Here is a 20,738-nt window from a genome sequence, read left to right as displayed (position 1 = left end):
GGGCAGTACAGAGAGTGCTGCACTGCAGAGGGGCAGTACTGAGGGAGTGCTGCACTGCAGAGGGGCAGTACTGAGGGAGTGCTGCACTGTCAGAGGGGCAGTACTGAGGGAGTGCTGCACTGTCAGAGGGGCAGTACTGAGGGAGTGCTGCACTGTCAGAGGGGCAGTACTGAGGGAGTGCTGCACTGTCAGAGGGTCAGTACTGAGGGAGTGCTGCACTGCAGAGGGGCAGTACTGAGGGAGTGCTGCACTGTCAGAGGGACAGTACTGAGGGAGTGCTGCACTGTCAGAGGGTCAGTACTGAGGGAGTGCTGCACTGTCAGAGGGTCAGTACTGAGGGAGTGCTGCACTGTCAGAGGGTCAGTACTGAGGGAGTGCTGCACTGTCAGAGGGTCAGTACTGAGGGAGTGCTGCACTGCAGAGGGACAGTACTGAGGGAGTGCTGCACTGTCAGAGGTGCAGTACTGAGGGAGTGCTGCACTGTCAGAGGTGCAGTATGGAGAGAGTACATGTGCAGGTAGTCACATGACTCATGTACAATTTCAGGGGCTGTGGTAAGTACCGACACAGCACAATGTAAATGCAGGCATGTAGGAAGTGCTGATTCAGCAGAGTGTGAATTACAGGATGTAGGAAATGCTGACTCACCGTCATGTCCTTAAATGTGCACCAGTTTTGGATGAGACTTCTGTTCCTTGCATCTGCGTCTCCAGTTGCGATGGCTGATATCACAGATTGATCCAGCTGCAGAGAAACACATCCGTATTAGCCTTTCAATCTCATTCTTTAACCAAGTGTCCTATTGTTTCCGGCCGGAGTGACAGACAGCTGAGAAATGAGAATGACATGAGCTCGTCCACTGTGCAGGTTACAGAGTAATTTCCAGTCCATTACAGGAATCATAGAAGAATCATAGAAAATTTACAGCTCAGAAGGAGGCCATTCGGCCCCTCGTGTCCGTGCCGGCTGAAAATGAGCCACCCAGGCTAATCCCACTTTCCAGCTCTTGGTCCGTAGCCCTGTAGGTTACAGCACTTCAGGTGCACATCCAAGTACTTTTTAAATGAGTTGAGGGTTTCTGCCTCTACCACCCTTTCAGGCAGTGAGTTCCAGACCCCCACCACCCTCTGGGTGAAAAAATGTTTCCTCAGCTCCAGTCTAATCCTTCTACCAATCACTTTAAATCTATGCCCCCTGTTTATTGACCCCACTGCTAAGGGAAATAGGTCCTCCCTATCCACTCTATCGAGGTCCCTCATGATTTTATACACCTCAATTAAATCTCCCCTCAGCCTCCTCTGTTCCAAAGAGAACAACCCCAGCCTATCCTATCTTTCCTCATAGCTAAAATTCTCCAGTCCTGGCAACATCCTCGTAAATCTCCTCTGTACCCTCTCTGGTGCAATTACATCCTTCCTGTAATGTGGTGACCAGAACTGTACACAGTACTCAAGCTGTGGCCTAACCAATGTTTTATACAGTTCTAGCATAACCTCCCTGCTCTTACAGTCTATGCCTTGGCTAATAAAGGAAAGTATCCCGTTTGCCTTTTTAACCACCTTATCTACCTGTCCTGCTACCTTCAGGGATCTGTGGACATGCACTCCAAGGTCCCTCACTTCCTCTACACCTCTCAGTATCCTCCCATTTATTGTGTACTCCCTTGCCTTGTTTGCCCTCCCCAAATGCATTACCTCACACTTCTCTGGATTGAATTCCATTTGCCACTTTTCTGCCCACCTGACCAGTCCATTGATATCTTCCTGCAGTCTACAGCTTTCCTCCTCACTATCAACCACACAGCCAATTTTTGTATCATCTGCAAACTTCTTAATCGTGCCCCCTACATTTAAGTCCAAATCATTAATATATATCACAAAAAGCAAGGGACCGAGTACTGAGCCCTGCGGAACCCCACTGGAAACAGCCTTCCAGTCACAAAAACACCCGTCGACCATTACCCTTTGCTTCCTGCCACTGAGCCAATTTTGGATCCAATTTGCCACATTCCCTTGGATCCCATGGGCTTGTACTTTTTTGACCGGTCTGCAATGTGGGACCTTGTCAAAAGCCTTGCTAAAATCCATGTAGACTACATCAAATACACTAACCTCATCGACCCTCCTTGTTACCTCCTCAAAAAATTCAATCAAGTTAGTCAGACACAACCTTCCCTTAACAAATCCATGCTGACTGTCCTTTCTAAGTGACGATTTATCCTGTCCCTCAGAATTGATTCCAATAATTTTCCCACCACCGAGGTTAGACTGACTGGCCTGTAATTACTCGGTCTATCCCTCGCTCCCTTTTTAAACAACAGTACAATGTTAGCAGTCCTCCAATCCTCTGGCACCACATCTGTATCCAGTGAGGATTAGAAAATGATGCTCAGAGCCTCTATCCGTGCTGTATAACTCTATGACTCTATCGGACCAAATGCTGGAATATGGGATTAGAGTAGACAGGGCTTGATGGCCGGCGCGGACACGATGGGCCGAAGGGCCTCTATCCGTGCTGTATAACTCTATGACTCTATGAGAGCCTCTGCTATTTCCTCCCTGGCTTCTTTTAACAGCCTGGGATACATTTCATCTGGGCCTGGTGATTTATCAAAGATGCTAATCTCCTTAATACTTCCTCTCTCACTAAGTTTTTCCCATTCAATATTTCACACTCCTCCTCCTTAATTTCAATCTCTGCATCATCCCTCTCCTTTCTGAAGACAGACACAAAATATTCATTAAGAACCATACCCACATCTTCCCCCTCCACACATAGTTTACCTTTTTGGTCTCTAATAGGCCCGACTCTTTCCTTAGTTATCCTTTTGCTCTTAATATATTTATAAAACGTCTTTGGGTTTTCCTTGATTTTACTTGCCAGTATTTTCTCATACCCTCTCTTTGCTTTCCTAATTTCCTTTTTAATTTCACCCCTGCACTTTCTATACTCCTCTGGGCTTTCTGTAATATTGAGCTCTCGGTGTCTGATATAAGCTTCCCTTTTTTGCCTTATCTTACCCTGTATGCTCCTTGTCATCCAGGGGACTCTAGATTTGGCAGTCCCACCCTTTTTCTTTGTGGGAACATGTTTACTCTGAACCCCTTGAATCTCCCCCTTGAATGCCTCCCACTGCTCTGACACTGATTTACCTTCAAGTAGCTGTTTCCAGTCCACTTTTGCTAATTCATTTCTTAGCTTAGTAAAATTGGCCTTTCCTCAATTGAGAACTTTAACACCTGTTCTATCTTTTCCATAACTATGCTAAAACTAACTGAATTATGATCACTACCACCAAAATGCTCTCCTACTGATACTCCTTCCACCTGCCCAGCTTCATTTCCTAAAACTAAGTCCAGAACTGCTCCCCCTCTCATTGGGCTTGCTATGTACTGACTAAAAAAGTTCTCCTGTATGCAATTTAAGATTTCTGCGCCCTCTATACCCTTCACACTGTTTGTATCCTAGTTAATATTCGGGTAGTTGAAATCCCCGACTATTACTGCCCTATTGTTTTTGTACTTCTCAGAAATTTGCCTACATACTTGCTCTTCTATCTCCCTCTGACTGTAGGAGTGTGTGCACAGCCTATAAATCAGTGGGACAAAATATGTCTCACTTATATTGAATCCAAAGGGTAGAAATTGGTTTAAATGCGTTTTCAAGCGCAGAATTGACCCTGTGCTCAGACCGCACGCCCGATCACCTGGATGCAAAGAAGGCCCCAAATTTGGCCCCCCTCATTAATTAAAATGAAACAGCTACTTGCGACATTCGTTGGAAGCTCGCCTAAAGTGCGTGTCAATATCACGCATTGCTGATGCCACTTAAAGGCAGCCTGCTCCTCTTAAAGGGGAATTGCACTTTGGCTGCAGGCAACTAAAGCTGAAGATTGTGGACAATGGCAGGAACAGGAGATGAGTACATAGGGGTGGCAGCACCAGAAATAGCGCCCCCAGGACATGGCCACAATGCAGGAAATAGTTTAATGACCTCACAAGGAGAGCCAAGGCGGCCTTCGAGACACACGACAACGCAAAATCGTCGAGCAAAAATTGATAGCCAAGTTCCGCACCCATGAGGACGGCCTCAACCGGGATCTTGGGTTCATGTCACGCTACACGTTACCCCACCAGCGAACAAATGTTATCTGTTTTTAATATAATGGGTCATTTGCTGGCTTTCTCTGCCTTCCGGATGTCTCTGCCTCTCTCTGTTTTTTTTCCTGTTTGTTTTTTTGTTGAATGTGTATTCGGGGGTTCTGCAGGTGACACCTCTCTGTCTGAACACGGTGATTGCCTTGGCAACGGGCAGTTGCAGGGGCAGTCTGTAAACACCATGTATTGTTCTATATGTATAAATGCGTAGGCTTCAAGGAGCTCCTGAACATTTACCTGACGAAGGAGGAAGCCTCCGAAAGCTTGTGAATTTAAAATAAAATTGCTGGACTATAACTTGGTGTTGTAAAATTGTTCACAACTCACAAGGAGAGGTCAGGTAAACCTCCTAACTCCTGATGTAAAACACGAACTTCCCACCTTCTCCTCGAGGAATTTTTCCACGCTTCAGGTTCAGAGTGTTGGCGGCCATGGGAAAGGTCGGGGGCTGGTTGGTTGGCCCAGAGTGTCAGGGATTACCCCAGCTTGTCTGAAGGTGCACTTGAGTTGGTTTGATATTCCTTGTGACGTTTGGAGTGGGAAGAGGTTATACGCCCATCTTCCATTTTGGGTGAGTCTGCCCTTCTATATAAATGTTCTAGGGGTGCACTGCGATGCTTTGTTGATAGGTGAGGTCTTGCTGAGGGGCCACCAGGAGTGGTTGGGGACCAGTCAGTCTTTTAGGCAACACCGGCACAAGTATATCAAACCTCCAATAGACAGGTTTGCTCCCCAAGTAGCGTGTTTGTAAAATGTACATTGGCTCCACCAATATGTAACTAATAGAAAATTCTGGGAAAAAATCATTTTAATAAAGGGAATTCTTCAGGAGGTTCCCAATAAACGGTTCTCTGACTTGTGCCCTGATTTAGTTTTCTAATCACCCAGCATGAATCTAATTTGTAAATACTGGAAGGAATGGATTGCGTGGGAGTTGGATGGAGCCATGATCTCCCGCTGTAGCCTCTCACCTTCCAGCCTCTCTCCTCATTGTCTGGGCCATTATGAGCCGTGGGACCTCGCATACAGTGAGTTAGCTTGACATTGCCCCAAACTCACCTTATGTAGGGACTACTTACAGCTGACTCAGGAAACCTTCAGCACAGCCATTAGGGCTGGATAGAAACCCTAGTCTCAGAGGTGAAAGGAAAGACATCGAACGCCCAGTATCACCCAGCCCCTCCCTCTCCAATCGTCCATGATGCTTTCAGGTTCTGTTAGCAGTTTGTGTAGACATGAGCTCCTGATAACAGCTATTTTATTTATCTCAATGAGGGGAGCTTTTATTTCCATTATTTTCAAATTTTAATTTTCCATTAAAGGATTTGATAGGGTAGATAGAGAGAAACTATTTCCTCTGGTGGGAGAGTCCAGAACAAGGGGGCAGAACCTTAAAATTAGAGCTAGGCTGTTTAGGGATGATGACAGGAAACATTTCTTCACACAAAAGGGAGTGGAAATCTGCTGTTGGGGCTGGGGGTCAATTGAAAATTTCTAAATTGAGATTGATGGATATTTGTTAGGTATTAAAGGTAATGGAGCCAGGGCAGGTAGTTGGAGTTGAGATAGAGATCAGCCATGATCTAATTGAATGGCGGGACAGGCTGGAGGGGCTGAATGGCCTACTCCTGTTCCTATGTTTCTATGTCCATGTGTCTGAGGTCTCTGATCTGTATTTAGCATTGTGTAAGGTGTAGCTGTTGTGAGCTTTGTCTCTGGGTGTAGGTACCACAGTGCCCTGAGTTCATTAGTAGCCGGCACACTTACCCTGATGATGAGCTGAGTGAAGGGCTCTGTGATGACTTTCAGGATGTTCGGAGCACTCTCTCCCGTCTGGATGTTGAAGCCCTCGATGCTGACCTTGCTGAGGTAGTAGAGAAACCCTGTGCCAACCTCAATCGGAAGCAAAATGATGACCGTCATCCAGTTAAATATCCCATGCACTGCCGAACCTGCAAAGGCCCTGGGGATAGAGAAGCAGCAGATCACAACAGGAGCACCACTACCAGGACCCTGCCAGCTCACACATCCCAGGAGTCACTTGAAAGAAAAGGGGCAGGGAGATGGACTTGGAGTAGACAGCTCTATTCAAAGAGCTAGCAACAGTACAGGCGCAATGGGCCGAAGGGCCTCCTTCTGTAATTTCTAGCTTGTAAAGATATAACCCACTATGGCAATTTGAGAATTTGAATTCAGTTTTTCAAAAATTTGGAAATAAAAAGCTGGCATCAGTAAAAGTAACGGATTGTTGTAAAAACCCAACTGGTTCACTAATGTCCCTTAGAGACGGAAACCTGTTGCCCTTTCACACTCTGGTCTATATGTGACTCCAGTCCTACACCAACATGGTTAACTTTTAACGGCCTCTGAAGTGGCCTAGCAACTCGAGATGGGCAATAAATGCCCGCCTTGCCAGCGATGCCCACATCCCAAGGATGAATTAAAACAGTATCAGGTGGTGCACACACACTGCACCCGGCCAGGATAGGCTGAGGAGTTCTCTGCCTAACGCCTGTATAAACAAGCTAAGCAGCCCAAGAAGCTGCCACCGAGGGTCCATCCCAGGTTTGTGCTGAGGTAGCTGGTCTCAGCCGAAGCCAGCAGGAGGACTATCCTGGGTCAGGGAGAGGATAATCATAGAATTGTAGAATGATACATAGGAACATAGGAACAGGAGTAGGCCATTCAGCCCCTCGTGCCTGCTCCGCCATTTGATAAGATCATGGCTGATCTGTGATCGAACTCCATATACCTGCCTTTGGCCCATATCCCTTAATACCTTTGGTTGCCAAAAAGCTATCTATCTCACATTTAAATTTAGCAATTGAGCTAGTATCAATTGTCGTTTGCGGAAGAGAGTTCCAAACTTCTACCACCCTTTGTGTGCAGAAATGTTTTCTAATCTCGCTCCTGAAAGGTCTGGCTCTAATTTTTAGACTGTGTCCCCTACTCCTAGAATCCCCAACCAGCGGAAATAGTTTCTCTCTATCCACCCTATCTGTTCCCCTTAATATCTTATAAACTTCGATCAGATCACCCCTTAACCTTCGAAACTCCAGAGAATACAACCCCAATTTGTGTAATCTCTCCTCGTAACTTAACCCTTGAATTCCGGGTATCGTTCTAGTAAACCTACGCTGCATTCCCTCCAAATATGTCCTTCCGAAGGTACAGTGCCCAGAACTGCTCACAGTACTCCAGGTGCGGTCTAACCAGGGTTTTGTATAGCTGCAGCATAACTTCTGCCCCCTTGTACTCCAGTCCTCTAGATATAAAGGCCAGACTTCCATTAGCCTTCTTGATTATTTTCTGCACCTGTTCATGACACTTCAATGATCTATGTTCCTGAACCCCTAAGTCCCTTTGGACATCCACTATAGCACAGAGGGAGGCCAATCGGCCCATCGTGCCTGTGCCAGCTCCTTGAAAGAGCTATCCAATTAGTCCCATTCCCCCGCCCTTTCCCCCACAGCCTTGCAAATTTTTCCAATTCCCTTTTGAAAGTTATTATTGAATCTGCTTCCACCGCCCTTTCAGGCAGTGCATTCCAGATCAGAACAACTCGCTGCGTAAAAAAATGTCTCCTCATCATTGCCAATTACCTTAAATCTGTGTCCTCTGGTTACCAACCCTCCTGCCACTGGAAACAGTTTCTCCATATTTGCTCTATCAAAACCCCTCATGATTTTGAACACTCCCCTAGGTGTTTAAGTCTCCCCTTAATCTTCTCTGCTCTAAGAACAGCCCCAGCTTCTCCAGTCTCTCCACATAACTGAAGTCCCTCATCCCTGGTACCATTCTAGTAATCATCCAGGATCACTGCAGCTAGGAGTCCATGAGTGTGTGGACATCAGCTGAGGGCAGTATCAAGCCTGGCGGTGATATCACCCATCGAACAAAGTACTGACTCCCGCTGGTGCCAGTGGAACTGTATCCCAGGAAAATGTCATTAGTGGGTAATTGTCAACCTCGCTCCCTGGGCGGTAATCTGGTGGAGCAGATTGTCCGCCCTTTGTAGAACCCGCTCGATTCTAATCTCAACGGAACAAAAACCGGGCGAGTCCTCTAAACGGCAGGCGATCTGCTTCGTCACATTACTGCCCAGTAGGAGAAGCTCTGGGAGAGGAGGAAGGAGTGGAGAGGAAGCTCAGGAAGAGGATTTCTGAGGAGATCAGCATAGGGCAGAGGGGATCGACAACTTACAAATCTGCAGCACATGTCCAGGAATCCGATTCCTGGATAATGACAAGTTTAACCTGGCGATCGGCTCAGGCCCAACTGCACTGGTCCATCAGTCTGCCAGCAGCATTAACACAGTCAGAATCATAAAACCAAATGAGCAAATCAATAATCAGGAGCAGTTACTAGATTCATTATAGGGGCGAGTGTACAAGGGTTGAGCTAAGTGATGGAGCTGGGATACAAAACAATTGCTGGACATGCAGAACTGGGACTAGCAAACAGAATATTGCACTCCAAAAGATTCCTGTCAGACCTGGAGCTTAGAAGGGACAAGAGCACACGGGAGGAATGAATTATACAACACAGCCTAAACATGTCAATGAATATGGAGTGATCCAACCCTCAGACCCCAATCCCACATTGAAGGAGCAGTCAGAAAGCAGGTGCTGAGTGAGTGTTGCACTGTTGATCAGTTTGTCCTACCTTCTGAACTCGTTGCGGTCTCCGGACTGGGCCAAGGACACCAAGGTGCTGGTCACAGAAGTTCCCACATTGACCCCCATGATAATTGGAATAGAAGCTTTTACATTGAGCACTGCCAAAGAAAGACATGCATTAGAAACCGCCATGGCCTGCCACACCACTCCCCAACTCCCAGCTCAGGTCAGTGTATGGCCCAGTGCTCACACTGCCCAGCATCCACAGGAATGAACTGAGAATACAACAGGACCATGCACCGTCTGGGGACGCAGCCTCGGCAGGGCTCGCTGTCGCTGGGCGCTGTCTGAGATCAGGACAAAGTTACACACTTCATACCCCAGACTAACGCAGTCAAACTAATTCCTTTTGGGGATCAGGCAGTATTTATGCAGAGATTTTCCTCAGGAGATTAAATGGGTGGGTAGAGTCCATGATAGGGGCGAGTGTACTTGGGCTGTGGGAGGAGATTGAATTGGTGGGTGGAATCTGTGATAGGGTAGAGTATACACAGGCTGTGCAAGGAGATTAAATGGGTGGGTAGAGTCCATGATAGAGACAGTGTACATGGGCTGTGGAAGGAGATTAAATCAGTGGGTGGAGTCCATTATAGGATAGAGTGTACACGGGCTGTGGAAGGTGATTGCTCCCTAGACTGAATGGCTTGTTCTTCTCCCCTGCTCCTTATGATCTAATTAGGTAGAGGAAATAAAGACAAGTAAATATATTTAAAATCCACGGGATTAGGTCTGGCCTGCATAGCTCTCCAGCTTGGGCAGATACATTGAGGAACACTGTATGCCCTGTACAGACCTGGGGCTCAGCACCAGTCCTATCTCACACAATGCTCAGACTTGGCTAGTAACAGACAGGGTGTTCCCCATGTGAGTGGAATTTAATACAATGTTTGGATCAGAGTGCAGATGGATATACTTACACCCTGAGGAGACCATGCTGACCACGATGGATATACTTACACCCTGAGGAGACCATGCTGACCACGATGGATGAGGATGTGCTGGAACTCTGCACCAGGATTGTCACCAACACTCCCAACACCAGGCCAGCTATGGGATTCGCCAGAACTGTGTTATCACCAAATATGTCACCAGCCACTTTCCCTAAAGAGAAACAGTGCCAATTTACATGAGCAAATATATAGAACATAACAATAACAGAGACAACTCGCATTTCTACAGCACCTTTAACATAGTAAAACGTCCTGAGGCGCTTCCCAGGAGCGTTACAAAATAAAATTTGGCACCGAGCCACATATGGAGCTATTAAGACAGTAGGTTTTAAGGAGTTTTTTTTAAAATTCGTTCATGGGATGTGGGCGTCGCTGGTGAGGCCGCCATTTATTGCCCATCCCTAATTGCCCTTGAGAAGGTGGTGGTGAGCCGCCTTCTTGAACTGCTGCAGTCCGTGTGGTGAAGGTTCTCCCACAGTGCTGTTAGGAAGGGAGTGCCAGGATTTTGACCCAGCGACGATGAAGGAACGTCGATATATTTCCAAGTCGGGATGGTGTGTGACTTGGAGGGGAACGTGCAGGTGGTGTTGTTCCCATGTGCCTGCTGCTCTTGTCCTTCTAGGTGGTAGAGGTCGCGGGTTTGGGAGGTGCTGTCGAAGAAGCCTTGGAGAGTTGCTGCAGTGCATCCCGTGGATGGTACACACTGCAGCCACAGTGCGCCGGTGGTGAAGGGAGTGAATGTTTAGGGTGGTGGATGGGGTGCCAATCAAGCGGGCTGCTTTATCTTGGATGGTGTCGAGCTTCTTGAGTGTTGTTGGAGCTGCACTCATCCAAGCAAGTGGAGAATATTCCATCACACTCCTGACTTGTGCCTTGTAGATGGTGGAAAGGCTTTGGGGAGTCAGGAGGTGAGTCACTCGCCGCAGAATACCCAGCCTCTGACCTGCTCTCGTAGCCACTGTATTTATATGGCTGGTCCAGTTAAATTTCTGGTCAATGGTGACCCCCAGGATATTGATGGTGGGGGATTCGGTGATGGTAATGCCGTTGAATGTCAAGGGGAGGTGGTTAGACTCTCTCTTGTTGGAGATGGTCATTGCCTGGCACTTGTCTGGCGCGAATGTTACTTGCCACTTATGAGCCCAAGCCTGGATGTTGTCCAGGTCTTGCTGCATGCGGGCTCGGACTGCTTCATTATTTGAGGGGTTGCGAATGGAACTGAACGTTGTGCAATCATCAGCGAACATCCCCATTTCTGACCTTATGATGGAGGGAAGGTCATTGATGAAGCAGCTGAAGATGGTTGGGCCTAGGACATTGCTTAAATGAGGACAGAGAGGTGGAGAGGGGGAGAGGTTTAGGGAGGGAATTCCAGAGCTCAGGGTCTAGGCAGCTGAAGGCACGGCCGCCAATGGTGGAGTGATTAAAATCAGGGATGCGCAAGGGGCCAGAATAGGAGGAGCGCGGAGATCTCGGAGGGTTGTAGGGCTGGAGGAGGTGACAGAGATAGGGAGGGGTGAGGGCCTTGGAGGGATGTAAAAAAAGGATGAGAATTTTAAAATCAAGGCGTTGTCAGACCAGGAGCCAATGTAGGCCAACGAGCACAGGGGCGATGGGTGAACGGGACTTGGTGCGAGTTAGGTTACGGGCAGCAGAGTTTTGGATGAGCTCAAGTTTACGGATGGTGCAAGGTGGGAGGCCGGCCAGGAGAGCATTGGAATAGTCGAGTCTGGAGGTAATAAAGGCACGGATGAGGGTTTCGACAGCAGATGAGCTGAGGCAGGGGCGGAGACGAGCGATGTTACGGAGATGGAAGTAGGCGGTCTTGGTGATGGAGAGGATATGTGGTCAGAAGTTCAGCTCAGGGTCAGATAGGACGGCAAGGTTGCAAACGGTCACTGAACGTAATGTCACTGAGTTTAATGTCATTGAGTGTAACATCATTAAATATACGTCACTGAGTGTAATGTCACTGAATGCAATGTCACTGAATGTAACGTAACTGAATATAACGTCACTGAATGTAACATCACTGAAAGTGATGTCACTGAATGTAATGACACCGAGTATGATGTCACTGAATGTAACATCACTGAGTGTAATGTCACTGAGTGTAATGTCATTGAATGTAACGTAACTGAATATAACGTCACTGAATGTAACATCACTGAGTGTAATGTCACTGAGTGTAATGTCATTGAATGTAACGTAACTGAATATAACGTCACTGAATGTAACGTCACTGAGTGTAATATCACTGAATGTAACGTCACTGAGTGTAATATCACTGAATGTAACATCACTTAGTGTAATATCACTGAATGTAACATCACCGAGTGTAATGTCACTGAGTGTAACGTCACTGAATGTAACGTCACTAAATGTAACGTCAGTGAGTGTATGTAACTGAGTGTAACGTCACTGAGTGTAATGTCACTGAGCATAATGTCACTGAATGTACGTCACTGAGTATAACGTAACTGTATGTAACATCACTGAGTGTAATGTCACTGAAGGTAATGTCACTGAGTGTAACGTCACCAAGTGTAATGTCACGAGTGTAACGTCACTGAGTGTAATTTCACTGAGTGTACATCACTGAGTGTAATGTCACTGAGTGAACATAACTGAACGTAACGTCACTGAGTGTAACGTTACTGAATGTCACTGAATGTAATTTCACTGAGTGTAATGTCACTGAATGTAATGTCACTGAGTGTAATGTCATTGTGTTTAATGTCGCTGAGTGTAAGTCACTGAGTGTAATGTCACTGTCTGTAACGTCATTGTGTGTAATGTTACTGCGGGTGACATCACTGAGTGTAATGTCACTGATTGTAACGTCACTGAGTGTAATGTCACTGATTGTAACGTCACTGAGTGTAATGTCACTGAGCATAATGTCACTGAGTGTAATGTCACTAAATGTATGTCACTGAGTATAACGTAACTGAATGTAACGTCACTGAGTGTCATGTCATTTAGTGTACTGTCACTGAGTGTAACGTCACTGATTATAATGTAAATGAATGTAACATCACTGAGTGTAACATCACTGAATGTAAAGTCACTGAATGTAACGTCACTGAGTGTAATGTCACTGAATGTAAGTCACTGAGTGTAATGTCACTGTGTGTAATGACACTGAGTGTAATGCCACTGAGTGTAACGTCACTGAGTGTAATGTCACTGAGTGTAATGTCACTGAGTGTAATGTCATTGTCTGTAACGTCACTGAGTGTAACGTCACTGAATGTAAGCACAGCCTGTGCATTACAAGGAATAACATCCTGTCGCTATAAAATGTGAACCCTTTGACTCACCATTAGCAATGCCTAGAGAGATCCATTGGTACACTTTATATGGTTACAATAATCGTTAAGTAATAGTCTCAACATGAAATGTAGCTGAGCCTGTGATGTCACGAAGCATTTCCTAACCTTATCCCAGCTCTCTGTGTGGCCACGTCAGTGAATTACCCAGGGGAATGGCATAATGACTCCCATTATATAGATCACAGACATTCCCATTATATAGATCACAGACATTCCCATTATATAGATCGCAGCCATTCCCATTATATATATCACAGACATTCCCATTATATATATCACAGACATTCCCATTCTATATATCACAGACATTCCCATTCTATATATCACAGACATTCCCATTCTATATATCACAGACATTCCCATTATATATATCACAGACATAAGAACATAAGAAATAGGAGCAGGAGTAGGCCAATCGGCCCCTTGAGCCTGCTCCACCATTCAATAAGATCATGGCTGATCTGATCCTAACCTCAAATCTAAAGAACACAAAAGTAGGAACAGGACCCGGCCACTCAGCCCCTGGGCCCGCACCGCCACCCACAGGGCCTTGACCGATCCGAACTCAGCTTCATGTCCAATTTCCTGCCCACTCCCCTTAACCCCTAATTCCCTTTACTTCTAGGAAACTGTCTATTTCTGTTTTAAATTTATTTAATGATGTAGCTTCCACAGCTTCCTGGGGCAGCAAATTCCACAGACCTACTACCCTCTGAGTGAAGAAGTTTCTCCTCATCTCAGTTTTGAAAGAGCAGCCCCTTATTCTAAGATTATGCCCCCTCGTTCTAGTTTCACCCATCCTTGGGAACATCCTTACCGCATCCACCCGATCAAGCCCCTTCACAATCTTATATGTTTCAATAAGATCGCCTCTCATTCTTCTGAACTCCAATGAGTAGAGTCCCAATCTACTCAACCTCTCCTCATATGTCCACCCCCTCATCCCCGGGATTAACCGAGTGAACCTTCTTTGTACTGCCTCGAGAGCAAGTATGTCTTTTCTTAAGTATGGACACCAAAACTGTGTGCAGTATTCCAGGTGCGGTCTCACCAATACCTTATATAACTGCAGCAGTACCTCCCTGTTTTTATATTCTATCCCCCTAGCAATAAAAGCCAACATTCCGTTGGCTTTCTTGATCACCTGCTGCACCTGCATACTAACTTTTTGATTTTCTTGCACTCGGACCCCCAGATCCCTTTGTACTGCAGTACTTTCCAGTTTCTCGCCATTGAGATAATAACTTGCTCTCTGATTTTTCCTACCAAAGTGCATAACCTCACATTTTCCAATATTGTATTGCATCTGCCAAATCTCCGCCCACTCACCCAGCCTGTCTATATCCCCTTGTAGGTTTTTTATGTCCTCCTCATTCTCTACTTTCCCTCCCATCTTTGTATCATCTGCAAACTTTGATATGTTACACTCGGTCCCCTCCTCCAAATCGTTAATATAGATTGTAAAGAGTTGGGGACCCAGCACCGACCCCTGCGGAACACCACTGGCTACTGGTTGCCAGTCCGAGAATGTACCATTTATCCCAACTCTCTGCTTCCTGTTAGATAACCAATCCTCCACCCATGCCAGAATATTACCCCCAATCCAGCGATTCTTTATCTTGAGCAATAATCTTTTATGTGGCACCTTGTCGAATGCCTTCTGGAAGTCCAAATACACTACGTCCACTGGTTCCCCTTTTTCCACCCTGTACGTTATGTCCTCAAAGAACTCAAGCAAATTTGTCAGACATGACTTCCCCTTCATAAAGCCATGCTAACTTTGTCCTATTAAATTATGTTTATCTAAATGTTCCGTTAATGTCTCCATAATAATAGACTCCAAAATTTTACCCACCACAGATGTTAGGCTAACTGGTCTATAATTTCCAGCCTTCTGCCTACTACCCTTTTTAAATAAGGGTGTTACATTAACAGTTTTCCAATCTGCCGGGACCTTTGCCAAGTCCAGGGAATTTTGGAAAATTATTACCAAAGCATCCACAATCCCTACTGCCACTTCCCTCAAGACCCTAGGATGTAAGCCATCAGGTCCAGGGGATTTATCTGCCTTGAGTCCCATTATTTTACTGAGTACTAATTCCTTAGTGATTTTAATCGTATTTAACTCCTCCCCCCCAGAGCCCCCTGTTTGTCCAGTGTTGGGATATTCTTAGTGTCCTCTACCGTAATGACTGAAACAAAATATTTGTTCAGCATTTTTTCCATCTCCATGTTTCCCACCATTAATTTCCCGGTCTCATCCTCTAAGGGACCTACGTTTGCCTTAGCCACCCTTTTTCTTTTTATATAACTGTAGAAACTCTTGCTATCTGTTTTTAAAATTTTTGCGAATTTATTTTCATAATCTATCTTCCCTTTCTTAATCAATCCTTTTGTCACTTTTTGCTGTCTTTTGAAGACTTCCCAATCTTTTATCCTCCCACTAAGTTTGGCTACTTTATATGTCCTTGTTTTTAGTCGGATACTATCCTTTATTTCTTTACTTAGCCACGGATGGCTGTCATATCTTTTACACCCTTTTTTCCTCAGTGGAATATATATTTTTTGAAAGTTGTAAAATAACTCCTTAAATGAACACCACTGTTCATGTACTGTCTTACCCTTTAATCTATTTTCCCAGTCCACTTTAATCAATTCCGCTCTCATTCTATCATAGTCTCCTTTATTCAAGCTCAGTACGCTTGTTTGAGAACCAACCTTCTCACCCTCTAATTGGATATGGAATGTAACCATGTTATGGTCACTCATTCCAAGGGGATCCTTAACTAAGACATTATTAATTAATCCTGGCTCATTATACAGGACCAGGTCCAAGGTTGCTTGCCCCCTTGTAGGATCAGTTACATACTGCTCAAGAAATCCATCCCTAATACACTCAATAAACTCTTCCTCAAGGCTGCCCTGCCCAATTTGATTTGTCCAGTTAATATGATAGTTAAAATCCCCCATAATTATAGCTGTTCCCTTATTACATGCCCCGACTATTTCCTGATTAATACTTCTTCCAGCAGAGTTGCAACTATTAGGAGGCCTATATACTACGCCCACGAGTGTTTTTTTCCCCTTATTATTCCTTATCTCTACCCAAACTGTTTCATTATCTTGATGCTTTGTCCCAATATCATTTCTCAGTATTACAGTGATTCCTTCCTTTATTAACATAGCCACCCCACCTCCCCTTCCTTCCTGCCTGTCCTTCCTGATTGTTAAATACCCTGGCATATTTAATTCCCAGTCGTTGTCACCCTGCAGCCATTCCCATTATATAGATCGCAGACATTCCCATTATATAGATCGCAGACATTCCCATTATATAGATCGCAGCCATTCCCATTATATAGATCGCAGACATTCCCATTATATAGATCGCAGACATTCCCATTATATAGATCGCAGACATTCCCATTATATAGATCGCAGACATTCCCATTATATAGATCGCAGACATTCCCATTATATAGATCGCAGACATTCCCATTCTATAGATCGCAGACATTCCCATCAGATGGATCACAGACTGATAAGGTACAGACCAAACTTGTTTCTTTGCTGTACCCCATCATTCAAATTTTGAAACCACCTGAAATAGTCCATCATTTGTTTTTATAATGTTGGTGAGGTCAGTGGTAAACACTCATTCGAGGCTCTTCCTCTACACAACACGCTAAATCTCTTACCTCCGACCAGTTGAAATGCAGAACTTAGGACATCGAGAGAACAAATAAAGAAATAGAGGAGAGCAATCAGGAGGCAGCCCATTACAATCCCCTTCAAAACCCGCTTCACCTTCCCAGCTGTCTCCAATTCTGTGAAAGAACAAATCAAGTATGAATTGTCGAGCCAAAGGGTGATAGTTGTTATTTAAACTTGTGAGAGGCATATAATTCACTCACCGCTCCACTTGGGCCCCTCACTCTGAAGCTCGGGGAGAGCCCAGGGATCTTCCTCCTCCTGCTCCAAACCATCATCCTTTGATTGAGGAGTATCAGTTACTGTTATCACATTCTCTGTTACAAGATAGAAGTGGTTTTCACTAAAGAGAAAACAAGAAAACATAACCCTGCCCAGTACTCATTTAGACACCAACGCAATACTTATAGAGGAGTGGGGTATTTGGTAAAGGAGGGGCAAGATAATGTAAAAAGTCAGATCTGACCCAGGGGAGAGAAATCAGACCTGACCCAGGGGGACAGTAATCAGACCTGACCCAGGGGGGAGTAATCAGACCTGACCCAGGGGGAGAGTAATCAGACCTGACCCAGGGGGAGAGTAATCAGATCTGACCCAGGGGGAGAGTAATCAGACCTGACCCAGGGGGAGAGTAATCAGATCTGACCCAGGGGGAGAGTAATCAGATCTGACCCAGGGGGGAGTAATCAGACCTGACCCAGGGGGAGACTAATCAGTTCTGACCCAGGGGGAGAGTAATCAGATCTGACCCAGGGGGAGAGTAATCAGACCTGACCCAGGGGGAAGTAATCAGATCTGACCCAGGGGGAGAGTAATCAGATCTGACCCAGTGGAGAGTAATCAGACCTGACCCAGGGGGAGTAATCAGATCTGGCCTAGGGGGAGAGTAATCAGACCTGACCCAGGGGGAGAATAATCAGATCTGGCCTAGGGGAGAGTAATCAGACCTGACCCAGGGGGAGAATAATCAGATCTGGCCTAGGGGAGAGTAATCAGACCTGACCCAGGGGGAGAGTAATCAAATCTGATCCAGGGGAGAGTAATCAGACCTGACCCAGGGGGAGTAATCAGATCTGGCCCAGGGGAGAGTAATCAGACCTGACCCAGGGGAAGAGTAATCAGATCTGATCCAGGGGAGAGTAATCAGACCTGACTCAGGGGGAGTAATCAGATCTGACCCAGGGGAGAGTAATCAGACCTGACCCAGGGGAAGAGTAATCAGACCTGATCCAGTGGGGAGTAAACAGACCTGACCCAGTGGAGAGTAATCAGACCTGACCCAGGGGGGAGTAATCAGACCTGACCCAGGGGGAGAGTAATCAGACCTGAACCAGGGGAGAGTAATCAAACCTGACCCAGGGGGAGAGTAATCAGACCTGACCCAGGGGTAGAGTAATCAGACCTGACCCGGGGAGAGTAATCAGACCTGACCCAGGGGAGAGTAATCAGATCTGATGCAGGGGGAGAGTAATCAGACCTGACCAGGGGGAGAGTAATCAGATCTGATCCAGGGAGAGAGTAATCAGATCTGACCCAGGGGGAGAGTAATCAGACCTGACCCAGGGGGAGTGTAATCAGATCTGACCCAGGGGGAGAGTAATCAGACCTGACCCAGGGGAGAGTAATTAAACCTGACCCATAGGGAGAGTAATCAGATCTGACCTGGGGGAGAGTAATCAGACCTGACCCAGGGGAGATTAATCAGGCCTGACCCAGGGGGAGAGTAATCAGATCTGACCCAGGGGGAGAGTAATCAGACCTGACCCGGGGGAGAGTAATCTGACCTGACCCAGGGGGAGAGTAATCAGACCTGACCCAGGGGGAGAGTAATCAGACCTGATGCAGGGGGAGATTAATCAGATCTGACCCAGGGGGAGAGTAATCAGACCTGACCCAGGGGGAGAGTAATCAGATCTGACCCAGGGGAGAGTAATCAGACCTGACCCAGGGGGAGAGTAATCAGACCTGACCCAGGGGGTGAGTAATCAGACCTGATCCAGGGGGAGAGTAATCAGATCTGACCTGGGGGAGAGTAATCAGACCTGACCCAAGGGAGATTAATCAGGCCTGACCCAGGGGGAGAGTAATCAGATCTGACCCAGGGGGAGAGTAATCAGACCTGACCCGGGGGAGAGTAATCTGACCTGACCCAGGGGCAGAGTAATCAGACCTGACCCAGGGGGAGAATAATCAGACCTGATGCAGGGGGAGAGTAATCAGATCTGACCTGGGGGAGATTAATCAGATCTGATCCAGGGGGAGAGTAATCAGATCTGACCCAGGGTGGGGGGGTAATCAGACCTGACCCAGTGGGGAGTAATCAGCCCTGACCCAGGGGGAGAGTAATCAGATCTGACCCAGGGGGAGAGTAATCAGTTCTGACCCAGGGGGGAGTAATCAGATCTGACCCAGGGGGAAAGTAATCAGACCTGACCCAGGGGAGAGTAATCAGATCTGACCCAGGGGGAGAGTAATCAGTTCTGACCCAGGGGGGAGTAATCAGATCTGACCCAGGTGGGAGTAATCAGATCTGACCCAGGGGGAAAGTAATCAGACCTGACCCAGGGGAGAGTAATCAGATCTGACCCAGGGGGAGAGTAATCAGATCTGACCCAGGGGGAGAGTAATCAGACCTGACCCAGGGGGGAGTAATCTGACCTGACCCAGGAGGGGAGTAATCAGATCTGATCCAGGGGAAGGATGTCAGATCTGACCCAGGGGGGAGTAATCAGATCTAACCCAGGGGGGAGTAATCAGATCTGACCCAGGGGGAGAGTAATCAGATCTGATCCAGGGGAAGGATGTCAGATCTGCCAATGTCCTTTTTTTTGGGTTCAATCTATTGCGTTGAGATATGCTGACTGACCTATTAACACTAGCATTGGCCTGACTCTAACCTGCCCCTTTGGGTCCTGTGCTGCTGCTGATATTATCATGACAGTCCTTTTGTGACCTGGGTAAATAAAGCAGTCTGAAATAGGCAGGTTAAAGTATCTGCTCCAATCACATTGTTCTGAAAGACTGCTTTGCACAGGTGAAGATTGCTACATACCTGGTTCTGTTGATGGGGTTCGATCAACTATTTCATTTTCATCAAGACTGAACGCAGCAGAGGGGTTGGGATTGATGTTAAATGGAGACATTCTCACAGTGAAGAGACTGTGAACACAAGGCAAGTATAGCTGTAACGGCATGCTGTCTGTATAGGCCATCTGTAACTGTACTGCATCTATATGGTATATCTGTATTTGCACTGTATCTATACAGTATATCTGTATCTGCATTGTATCTATATAGTATATCTGTATCTGTATCATTATATCAGTAACAGCATGCTGTCTGTATAGGCCATCTGTAACTGCTCTCTATCTATATGGCATATCTGTATCTGTACTGTCTCTATATAGTATATCTGCATCTGCAATGTATCTATACAGTATAACTGTATCTGCACTGTATCTATATAGTATATCTGTAATGGCACAATATCTGTATAGGTCATCTGCATTTGCATTGTATCAAATGGTATATCTGTATCTGCACTATATCTATTAGGTATATCTGTACCTGCACTGTATTTATATGGTATATGTGTCTGTACTGTATTTATATTGTATACTTGTATCTGCACTGTGACTCTATAGTATATTTCTATCTGCACTGAGTCTATAGTATATCAGTATCTGCACTGTATCTATATAGTATACCTGTATCTGTGCTGTAACTATATAGTATATCTGTAATGGCATACTATCTGAATAGACCATCTATATCTGCAGTGTATCTATATGGCATATCTGTATCTGCTCTGTATCTATATGGTATATATGTGTATTTTCACTGTATTTATCAGGTTTATCTGTGTCTACATTGTATCTATGTTGTGTCTACATTGTAACTATCTAT

General features: G+C 45.9%; 1 protein-coding gene across 1 annotated transcript in view; it reads right to left on the bottom strand.

The window, feature by feature from the left end:
• LOC137300321 (sodium-dependent phosphate transport protein 2C-like) overlaps positions 1-19,975 on the bottom strand; it is a 45,680-nt gene extending 25,705 nt beyond the window's left edge. Inside the window, exons 1-7 of the mRNA XM_067969406.1 lie at positions 19,885-19,975; positions 17,036-17,149; positions 16,820-16,948; positions 9,794-9,937; positions 8,823-8,934; positions 5,925-6,120; positions 649-744 (exon numbers count right to left, since the gene is read on the bottom strand). Of these exons, the coding sequence (XP_067825507.1) occupies positions 649-744; positions 5,925-6,120; positions 8,823-8,934; positions 9,794-9,937; positions 16,820-16,948; positions 17,036-17,149; positions 19,885-19,975 (882 nt within the window). The remainder of the gene's footprint in view (positions 1-648; positions 745-5,924; positions 6,121-8,822; positions 8,935-9,793; positions 9,938-16,819; positions 16,949-17,035; positions 17,150-19,884) is intronic.
• Positions 19,976-20,738: the final 763 nt, after the last annotated feature.

Source organism: Heptranchias perlo, chromosome 31 (assembly GCF_035084215.1).
Source record: "Heptranchias perlo isolate sHepPer1 chromosome 31, sHepPer1.hap1, whole genome shotgun sequence".
In the NCBI taxonomy this organism is placed as follows: domain Eukaryota; kingdom Metazoa; phylum Chordata; class Chondrichthyes; order Hexanchiformes; family Hexanchidae; genus Heptranchias; species Heptranchias perlo.
This window is presented reverse-complemented; position numbering and strand designations above follow the sequence as displayed.